Genomic DNA, 11,742 nt, shown 5'->3' with positions numbered 1-11,742 from the left:
TATAGCAGAACTTCCTGTTATTATGAGGTCAACAAATAATACTGACCACACTGCTATTCTCCTCCAGTGGTCATCTCCAAATTTACTCTCTAGTCACTTGCTTGTCTTTCAGAGATTCAAAGCCAAAAACAAATATGATGGGCGAACAGATGTGGAATCCTTCATCAATGACATAATGAAGATGGACAAAGCAATATTGGTGAGCCTGTGGGAGGCACTGGCTGAAGAACTTGTGAGATTTCCATCACCAAACATGACAAGAATACTGAAGGAGGTGACAGAATGGGGTGAGTTAATGGAGTCTAACCTGACAGAGAGCCATTGAATGTGTGGACACAGGGAAGGAAAATGGAGGGAGGGACACAGGAACACAAAGCAAAATGTTACTGTCTGAGATTTTTGACACACCGCTGTCAGGTTCACCACTGACATGAAGAATCCGACTTGATAGCTGTGAAAATCAAAACTTCCTTTAGTTCCTTTGAGTTTATCTTTATGTATCTATGTAAATGTCTTTTTTTTCCCCAGTGCTTTAGAAAAAACTTTAAAAAAAAACTTTCAAATTTTACAAAGCCAAACTTATAAAGTGTATAACGTACACACATTCAAAAACACTTATGATTTTCTTATGCACAAACCACAAATTATCTTATAAACACAGCAGCCTCTAACAATGACTCCAAAGAACATGTGTCACAATATATACAACTCTTTATACTTCATGGAACATCATTTACACAAAACACAACACATAACACAAACCCTGAACCTCAATAACCCTCTTTATTTACATCAAAGTCCAGTTCAAGGATGTGCAGTGAATCAAATAAGAAAAACAATCAGCAAAGACATCCTGATGCTAAATGTACTGTCCAATGCTAGATGACAAACAATGTCATCCAGACGAGCTCTCACCGACCATTCATATGAACTCCTGCTGGCAGATCATTTTGATCCATGAGGTCAATAATGCTCAAAATGCTTTCCATAGATATGTATTCTTTTGACCATCTGCTGGTTTATTCACTCCACTTAGTCAGTTCCTAATATTCCATTATGGCTATTGACACACTGCCATCCGGTTTAAACAATTTGGCTTACGTGTTGCACAGGAAGCCTTCCTTCTCTTGTCTTCCTCCTCACTCCTTTTTAAACACATTATCTAATCACAGCATCCTCTATGGAGGTCCTGAGGTGCCATAAGGACAAAGTTCAGTCGTACAGCATAGGTACATAGAGCCTCTCAGGGCACTAGTAGCCTAAATATGTTTTGCAGCAAGTGTATCAGATAACGAAAGGTAAACACACAGATGTTCAGCAATAATATTTTTGTACTTCTTTACCAGGAGGTCACAGATTCCATTTTTTCTGCCATATTTGATCTTAGTACCCTCATCAGGTCCATGTGTGTAAACACTAGGATTGCATCTTCATTTTTTACTTTCCTAAATAATTCTGGGATTATCAGATTTCCACCTGTTTTTCATCCATCTTGTTTTTTTCAGAAGTTTCAAATTCACATGAAGCTTATCGGTCCCATGAGGCCTCAGTGGACAGCTCCTGTTTTCTCCAGTATTACACCTTGTGCTTCCTTCAGCATGATAGAAACGCAATATGTCTGCTGTGTCTAATGCTGTCGAGTCAGTGATCTCCTGCGTTTTCTTTCTTGGAAAATTAATTACAAGTCTTGCAACATGGTCACACATTACTGGTCTGCTCCAAACAAAGTCCACATTAGCAACAGTCTTTTAGTGTTTTATGTTGTTTTTCTGTTGGTATACCTCACAGGACAATTACTTATATTTGTGATAGTCTGCCTCCTCCCTGCTGTGATTGTCTCTTGTTGTCTCTGCAGGACCAGACCTCTTGAAGGTCATTCAGGCCAGACTCCAGCCTTATCCCATTCATACCCATATTAAAGGTAAAGCACTGATCTCCTGTTTCTAGTCATTAGCTTGTCCATTCTCCCACCATTCAGTTTCCTCACTTATTCTAATTTTAACTTTCAGGCCTCCATGAGACACACAGAGTTGGTGTGTATGAATCCACAAGAATTCTGAATGATCAGGTTTCTCTTGATGATCCACGCACCAGGGCTGTCATCTTTGGGACTCGATACACAGAGCTGATGGTCATTGGTCAGTACAAAAGGACCTACATTGAGACTCACCATGAACTTGTGAAGACGGGGAAGGCTCATGCAGAGCTGGTGGAGGAGCGGACAAAGGAGAAATGTGAGCGAATCTGGATTGAGCAGCTTTTTCAGAGGAGTCCAGGAAGTGAGACTGCCCCGCACATAATAGTAGTCAGTGGAGTGGCTGGAATTGGGAAGACCACCATGGTCCAGAAGATCATGTTTGACTGGGCCAGAGGCACTCAGTACCAGAAGTTTTCATTCGTATTCTTGTTTAAATTCAGTGAGCTCAACCTCCTAGACACAGAGACGGAGCCACAGATGCCTCTGACCAGGCTGATTGTAAGGCACTATAAATATCACAATGACCCGAGACTAAGAGAAATCCTGCAGAAACCTGAGTCTCTCCTCTTTATATTTGATGGTCTTGATGAGTACAAACACAAACTGGACTTCACACAGGACAGGCTCTGCTCGAACCCAGACGACTACTTTCCTGTCCACATCCTGGTCACAAGCTTGGTCAAAAGGACATTATTGAAGGGCTGTTCAGTCCTGATAACAACCAGACCAACAGCCTTGGAGGCCATGGACATGGAGAGAGTTGACCGATTTGCAGAGATTCTGGGGTTCTTCCCTGAACAAAGACTGATGTATTTTAAGAAGTTCTTTGGTGACACTGATTTGGGCTCTGAGGGTTTTCACTACATTGAGGAGAATGACATCCTGTACACCATGTGCTTCAACCCCTCATACTCCTGGATTATCTGCTCTGTGCTGAAGAGCCACTTTAAGACACCTGAAGAAGAGCGCGGAGCTGCCCCTAGAACTGTCACCGATCTTTTTGTGATGTTCTTACACAACATCCTGACCAAGCACAGGCGAGACACCGAAGACCAACGAGGGATTCTAATCAAACTTGGAAAGATGGCTTATTATGGAGTGGCCAACAAGACTCTTATGTTTCAAGACAAGTTTGAAATATCCACCTTTGGTCTCCAGTCAGTCTTATCTTCTCAGTTCCTCTCAGGATTCCTTAAAGAAATCCTGCAGAGAGAAAGCACACTGGGTCAAATGACATGCACATTTTATCACCTCACACTACAGGAATTCATGGCCGCCTGCTTCTTCTATCTCGATCCATCAGGTGGCGTTGGGGAGCTGCTTGTAAAGCTGGACTTATGTAAAGATGGCCGGTTTGAGATTCTCACTCGATTCCTGGCAGGACTGGCCAGGCCTTCTGTGTTTAAAGCACTGAGGGGAATCCTGGGAGAGTTTGAGAGGAAGACAGCAAAGCAGATACTGGAGTGGGTGAAGCAGAAAGCTGAACAGGCACTACGGGGTGAAGGTACAAGTAAAGTTCTACAAGTGTGTCAATGGCTCTATGAAACTCAGAATAAGAGATTAATAAGAGACGCCATTGGGAAAGATTTAAAGATGAACTTCAGTAAGGTGACTTTATCACCTCTTGACTGTGTCGTGCTGGGCTCTGTAATCAGCTGCTGTGGTGAACTTGAGGAGCTCGTCCTGTCAGACAAACACCTCACATCAGAGTGCATCTGGAGACTGACACCGGGGCTCATCTGCTGTAGACATGTCAAGTGAGTAATACATGAATTTAGTTTAATTGTTTGAAAACACAGCAGAGTTTCATTCTAGTCTTTAAATCCACTGTTTCCTGAACTCAATAGATCTTCTAAGCCTTGCCCCCATCTTACAGGAAGTGATGTCCCTGTTGTGATGTTTCACATGGGCGTGTCGCTCTATCAGCTGATCCTCACCTCACAGTGGCACAGTAAGACTTCGCTCAGTCTGAGCCCAGGGTTTGTCTGAGTTTGAGTCCTACAATAATTGCTTGCATCATTCTTTAAAATTTACAAATGTATAGCACCATTCAGAATGAATAACACAAAGTTTGTTTAATTATTTTTAAGGGTGATCCTAAGGGTTGGTAATAGTTGATCCAGAACTGGAACTGGAAGTGAACGCTGGCGTTTCTGTCTGCCACTGGTTGCCTGTGCTCTGTTTGTGTACTTTTACTAGTTGTTTTTTACCGTTTGCATCAGATCTTCCTTTGCCTTTGCATTGGATTAAAAACTGATAACACGCATTTGCGTCCCTTGCCTCCTTCGGCCTTAACATGAGCCCTTGTAGAACTGTTCTTTGCCGGCTGCAACCTGTGCGGGTAAGTGGAACCTTTCTCACTAATTCTCTGCTCAAGTAACAAACTTTGATGAATAGATGGTTGAAACTGCCCCTTGTCAATTGCTGAGTACTTGCGTAAATCCCAGTGGTGACGGTCTACTGGCTAACGTGTTATTTTAATTGGGCTGAGTAGGTACACAAGAGGGTACATTGCTCTGTTTCCAAACTGGAATTTGCTTGGGTGATTTCTGCAAATCTACTATGATAAACCTCAATTAGTTGTCATGGATAATTATGTTTACTTTGCTATCTAATGCAGTCACATCTTCAAAATTCACCAGATGAATTCTATCGACTTCAAACAAACTATGATTTGCCTGCTGATCTCCTGCTGCACCGTGGCATTCTCCGACGGCCAAAGTATGTTCACTGGGGCTCTTGTCGCCGTTTTTGCCTCAGGAGTAGCAGCGGGTCTGTTCCTTCACTTTGGTCTGAAGGACACACTTGTCCACGTATTTTTGAATGGTGTGCTAATCATAACATGCTGATTTCTTTGGTAAAATCACCGGAATATACGTCCATAGAAAGTTTGGTCTGGATTATTTAATACACGATCTATCTCTAACAAAGATCTGCTGATTGGTGATTTTATCATAGACACTAAGATGGACTGTCTATGTCTTACACAGAGATTTGGCAGCAATCGGTGATTATCTTCATCTAAATCAAGCGCTCCCTCCAGAGTTTGTCTGCATCTCTAAATTACGTTCTTTGGGGAGGGGAGGCGGTCTCGCAATAGTACACCGCAAAGACCTAAAATTATCACCAATACCTCTTCCAGCGTATCCATCCTTTGCAATGTTAGCTGGCAAACTCTGCGGACCTTCACCTATTATAATTGCTGTTTTATGTAGACCTCCTAAAGTATTAAGTGTTTTTATTACAGAACTTTTTACTGTTTTAACAACTTTGTGTGCAAAGTCTACTAATGTCATCCTCATGGGTAATTTTAACATACACTTTGACGTGCCAGCTGATGCACTGACACATAAGTTTAATGAAATCCTTGACTGTTTTAATTTAATTCAATATGTCAACTTTTCAACTCATAACAAGGGTCATTATTTTAGACTTAGTTTGCTGCTCTGGTATCACACTTCACAATCTTATTCCTATTGAATTACCTATCTCAGATCACAAAATGATCACATTTGATGTTAGCTTACCTCTCTGTAAATTAAAGGTTCAGCATGTAATTTAATTTCGTAATGTCCACCATGTAAACCCAGAGACCCTTATAGATTTATTGCAATCCCAGCCTGTTTCTTCTTCTGCTACCACACCATCAGAATTAGTAGACTATTACAATGCTGTTATGTCCTCTGCCTTTGATACACTAGCTCCCTTAAAACATGGACTATTTAATTTATTCGCACTGCTCCCTGGTATACATCTGAACTCTGTCAGCTCAAAGCCACGGGCCGACAGTTGGAGCGCCTAGCTAAAATGACGGGTCTTGCTGTATGCAAGGAAATGTACTCAAATCCCATGTTAAAATACAAAAATGCTCTCTCTGCTGCCAAAACTGTATACTACTCTAACATTATCAATACAGTAGGGAATAATACTAGAGCTCTTTTTTCTACAATGAAAAGACTAGTTACACCACCAAAAAATGTTGCCTACCATAACCTCTCTGTTAAATACTGCTACATTTTTTTGCAGAAAATGACATACTCTTCACTATCACCCATCGTCCCTTACCAACTACCCTATTCTCAGATTTCAGTTTACCAGCTGAAAATAATATCTACAAGCATTGTTAAATCCTGTCTGTCACATATTTCCTCCATGATAACTGCTATAGTTAACTCTTCCCATCCTACTAGCACGGTCCCCCCTCACTAAAAACGGCCTCAATTACTCCAATTCAGAAAAAACTTGGTTTAGACCCAAATATCCTTAATAATAATCGGCCTATTTCAAATGTTCCATTCATTTCAGAAGTTCTCGAAAAGATAGTTGCTTCCCAACTCCAGTCCCATCTTTCAAAAAATTACCTTTTTGAACAGTTTCAATCTGGGTTTCATCCTAAACACAACACAGAAACTGCCCTGGTCAAAATTACAGATGATCTTCCGATATGGGACTTTTATCAATTCTTGTGCTTCTTGACCTCAACTCCACATTTGACACCATATCCCATCAGATACTTTTGAAACGACTAGCTAGTTTTGGAGTCTGTGGCCTTGTCCTCCAGTGGTTTTCTTCCTACCTCACTAATACGAGGGAATTTGTTCAAATAAGGGCTTTAAATCTGAGAATGCAGTCGTTACTCAGGGAATTCCGCATAGTTCTGTTTTGGGGCCACTTCTTTTTCTCATTTATATCTTCCCAATAAGTAATATCTTCCAGTACAATGGTATTAAATTTCATTGTTACACTGATAATACACAGCTATATCTATCCACTAAATCCACTTCTGTTTTCCCTCCAGATACTCTTATGGCATGTCTCCAAGACATAAAGACATAAATGACTCACAGTTTTCTCCAACTAAACAGCAATAAAACTGAGGTGCTCCTCATTGGCTCTAAATTTACACTCGCTAAGATTAACCATTCTTCTGTTTTAATTAACAATATTAATAACAAACATCTCTTCCCAAATTAAGAGCCTGAGCATCATTCTTGACAGTATTCTGTCTTTTTCCTCCCATATAAGTAACATTTCTCGGGCTGCCTTCTTCCAAATCCGAAACATTTCCAGACTTTGTCCTGTTCTTACGCAACACAGTACTGAAGTATTGGTTAATGCCCGAGTCACCTTACATATAGATTACTGTAATGCTATTCTATCTGGAATCCCACAAAAACGTATCCATCCCTTACAACTTCTTCAAAATTCTCCTGCCAGGATAATAACCTGCTGCTCTAAATCCACTGAACATATCCCACCTATTCTCTCTTAACTTCACTGGCTCCCTGTTAACTACAGAATACAATACAAAATACCGCTCTGAACATTTAAACCTCTCCACAACCTCACTGATCTCCTACAGACTTGTACTCCTCTCGCTCACTCAGATCCTCATCTGCAGCTCGACTTTCTGTACCGCACATCAGACTCAGTGCTATGGGAGCTCGAGCGTCTCTCTTTGTGCTCCTCAACTCAGAAATTCTATTCCCTCTCATATACATCAACTCGATTCAATAACACATTTTAAAACTGCCCTCAAAACTTATCTTTTCAAACTGGTATACCAATTGTGAATTTTGTACTTGTACTGCCAGTTATCTTTGTTTGTTTGCTATTTATTGCTTTTTGATTTATCATTCTCTTGTTTTAATTTTACTAATGTTGTTAATTTTTTTTGTAAGGTGACCTTGAGTGCTAAGAAAGGCGCCTATTAAATAAAATGTATTATTATTATTATTATTATTATTATTATTATTATTAGTGATCATTGTCAGGATCAAGGTGTGACCACGTGGAATGTGGCCTTTGTGCTGATGTAGATGGCACTTTATATGTTCTTCTTGAGCAAAGAGAAGATTTAATAAAGAAATAAATTGTTCTGCTGAGAGGTCAGCACCACTGCTAGCCATAATGTGATTAGATGATATGTCTAGCCTATAAGGTGAAGACTGGTCAGGGTCATGGTAGACAAAAAGACATGAATGCTATTAAAAACAAAGCAATAAAACAACAGTAATGGGTAAATATCGTTAATACAACTTAACTTTTAATCAGCCATATAATCAGACCAATTAAAACAATTTAACAGTCAGAGGCTGTGAAATAAGAAAAACATTCATTAAAAGGACACATCATGATAAATATTTAAAGCAGATAACAACAGCACAGCCAGTGAAGCCTTCTTTAACAAAATAAAATTCACAAACACCTCTTAAAGAAGATATTAAACATGATAAAAATCTGAGTGACACCATGTTTGATAACGGCACTTCACAGTGAGATCACAGAGCAGCCTCAGCATATCACCTGTGTGTTCTTCAAAATGGACAGTCAGAGCTAGACAAGTCACCGGTGCTCCAGACCACAGCTGGTCCTTCTTCATGGACAGAGTGGCCTCTCTAGGTCCCCGTATATTTACATGACTGACACAACGCCTCTCTGCCCTCATGTTGTCAACTCTGATGGTTCCTCAGTTGCTATTTTCTGTGTCAAAACTGACTGGAAGACCAGCAGACTACTGTATTTCAATGTCCCAAAAAATGGACCCTAAATGAAGAAATGATCAGTGAGAGACATTTAAAATCCTGAATAAGTGAAAATAGATCTTTTTCTAAATCTTATGTGCAATGGAAATATTTGGCACAGAAAACTTGTACGTGTTCTGTGAGATGCACACAACACATTCTTTATCTCGGGGTCCTCCCACTGGTGTCATTTTGGGTGACATTATGTGATATGAACAGCTGCAGTGAAGAATAATGGAACTGAAGATCCTCTGCCATCAGGGATCATAGGTAACACTTTAAATTAGGTCCTGCAAAAAGAATGCAGACAGGCTTCTTCTTTTTGGTTGTATACACTGTCAGCATGGCAGTGCCAGATCTAAACACTAGCGTGGAGAATTGCTTGTATACTGAAGTGACTTTAGCTGCAGGTGGAAGTTCCTTTCCCATTTTACTTCTGGTGCCAAGCAGAGCCATGTTGCGGTGCAACAGTCCATTAGCCAGCGAAAATGATGTGAAGTCGTCTGTTGTTGCAGTTCTGCCTTTGTCCAGAAATGGCTCCATAAGCTTTATGACCACGGACTCGAAAAATCTTTCTTTTTCTTACACACTCACTCATTCTCATAATTAAGTACCCTTAACAAGTTACATTAATCCACACTAACATGCATATATTTAAAAACGTGGATTGGTTTTAAAAGCTTTCATTTCACACTAGCTTTATCAGATAATTTCTTAAAAAGTTATCATCCACGGTGAAATGGATGGGCAAGCCAGTTTTATTAGACATGCATGGCTTGTTAGTCAACCGTTCTGATTGTTTAGTGTGCAACCTGAAGAAAACCCAAATCCTGAAAGAACAAGGAGGACAGATGGACAGGGAATGAAGCGCAACTATGTTTAAATGTTACAAAAAGTTTTAGAAAATTAAATAAAGTTAAGTTATAATTAATTAAGTAGTCCAACAAAATTAAATACAGCAAAATATTTGATGAGTTCCAAGGCTAATATAGAGATGTTAGAAAAGAACAATTGTCGCAGTAATGCTGACATCAAAGTGCTCCATTTTCTGATTTTCCAGTTATGACAGACTCTGCATTTTCAGATCTATACTCTTTGGAGAGCATTTATGAAACAACACATTTTAAAACAATTCATTGTGTGCTCCTCCATCCTCCAACTAGTCCAGTAAGTTAAGCCAGCAGAAGATTTGAGATATAACAACATGTGAAAGCCCTTTTTATAAAGAGAAAGAGACCACAAACAGGCAGAGACCTCAGAGACCAAGCACAGAGTGGACAAGATGGGATTTCAAGGCACCTTCATTTAATGTGTACGTCTAAAAAATAATAATTCAGGTGATTATAAGCACAAGCAGTTATTAGTGTTCATGACTTCATATCTCGTCCTCACCAAACTGGTGTCCCATCCACTGAAGGTTCCTGGCTTGCAGCCTGCCGTGGTCCCAACAGTCCTATTGTAATTCAGATTGTGTGTTATTCAGTGTGCTGGTGTTTGCAGAACGTTTGCATTATGACGCCTTCTCCCTTTCCTACTCTGTATTCAGTCAGATGACAAAGTTTCACGTTTGTGCTTTTATTTCTGGCACATGCAGACTTCTGGTTGTGAGTATTACAGTGTCTCTGAGATCACATCCAAACTTTAAGATATACTGTACAAGTAGGCACAGATTTGTCTCAGTGATTCTCTATCCTAATCTAAAAAACTCTTCTCTTGAAGGCATTTTACAGAACATGTGCACACACTTCACATCATGAAGTGATGAAGTTTAAATGTGTTCCTGGTACTTGAGCACCTACATGCCCTCTGCTTGTGAAAGTTGTGCAAGTACATCAAAACAACAGAAAAAGGCTGGCATCTTTTACAGTATGCTGTGTCTCTGGCAGGATGACCTCTACTCAAAATGGCCTCAAGTTATCAAATGACAGGTTGTTAAAAATTCCACCACATCAGCAAATGTGGACATTCTGGACCTCCTGTCTTTCCCACAAGCTGTCAAAGCCGTGCTCAATGCTCCGCTTTTGTTGGAAAAGCTGAAAGAAATCTGTCAATGCAATGACATCTGGGAAATTACTGAGGTTTTGTTTATTCTGACTGAACTTTGCTAACATTAATTGGGATAACCCCTGTCAGACACTTCAGTAATTATTTTTAACTTGTATCTAAATTCTTGGAATATCACTGAACTAATGAATCGTTTATTTGAATTAATCATAGATCCCATTGTTACAGACGTCTTGAATAATTATGCTCAAATTGAGACCTTGAGATGTGAGTGTGTTTGTGTGTGGCTTCCTGTTGTGATGTAGGATTTTACATATAACTTGATAAATGTTTTGTATGTCTTTATTTATAATTTAGTGGTACCTTGGTGAGAGGCATTCTTGTTTATCCCCCCCATGTTTACGACTTTTCTTTGTAATTTTACGACAGGATTTGGGGGATGTGTCTTAAACCAGTTTGATGAGCATTTCTTTGCTAAAGTCTTTTCTCCCATCCCCCACACAAAGCCAGGTTAGTGTAATATATGGTCTTGGGGGGCAGGAGATAAGATGTTCTATTTCACCCATTGGTCTGAGATATGGCTGTTTGGAATTGGCTAGTCTCAGAGGCCTTTAAGTACCATGATGTCCTATTGGTTCTAGGAATTGGAGAGAACATCTATAAATGTACTTGCTCAACCACATTCTCTCTCTCTGACTGACTGACATATGATGAAGAAGCATCTCTCTGACTGACTGACATATGATGAAGAAGCATCTCTCTCTGCTAACCTGTGATGATGAAGACAACACAATGAAGAGCACAGCTCAGCAGCCATATTGAACAGACATGTGGCTGAAAGCTGAGCACCAACGATGCCTTAACTAGAGACATTTTAAGTAACTGCAAGTCTGTGTGCCACCTGAATTACACATCACCATTTTATCAGGTTGTATGGTTGCCAATATTCAAATGTACTTTGCATTTTGTTATTATTTATGAATATTATCAGTAATACATTATTTTATGTGTAACTTAACTCCTGCTTGTCTTTTACTACATCTAATTGCCTGAGGTTATAGATATAGAAGGGAAGGTGGGGATAAGTTATATACAGTGGTAAGTCTGTGAGATTAGGTATTCTAAGGCTACATATTAATAATACAATAGGGACAGTAGAGCAATATATATATTACTCTACCAAGATAAAACAATTGGCGTAGTCGGCAGGATTTTGGGGTAACCAAGTTTTGCACC

General features: G+C 39.8%; 1 protein-coding gene across 1 annotated transcript in view; it reads left to right on the top strand.

Annotated features, from left to right (window-relative positions):
* The first annotated feature begins 116 nt into the window (after positions 1-116).
* Positions 117-11,742, top strand: part of LOC120534493 (NACHT, LRR and PYD domains-containing protein 3-like) — a 66,987-nt gene continuing 55,361 nt past the window's right edge. Inside the window, exons 1-3 of the mRNA XM_039762096.1 lie at positions 117-287; positions 1,856-1,921; positions 2,010-3,735. Coding sequence (XP_039618030.1) covers positions 176-287; positions 1,856-1,921; positions 2,010-3,735 — 1,904 coding nt within the window. The 5' untranslated portion in view covers positions 117-175. The remainder of the gene's footprint in view (positions 288-1,855; positions 1,922-2,009; positions 3,736-11,742) is intronic.

The sequence above is a fragment of the Polypterus senegalus genome, chromosome 8 (assembly GCF_016835505.1).
Source record: "Polypterus senegalus isolate Bchr_013 chromosome 8, ASM1683550v1, whole genome shotgun sequence".
In the NCBI taxonomy this organism is placed as follows: domain Eukaryota; kingdom Metazoa; phylum Chordata; class Cladistia; order Polypteriformes; family Polypteridae; genus Polypterus; species Polypterus senegalus.
Note: the sequence above shows the minus strand (reverse complement) of the source record. Positions and strands in the feature narration are given on the sequence as shown.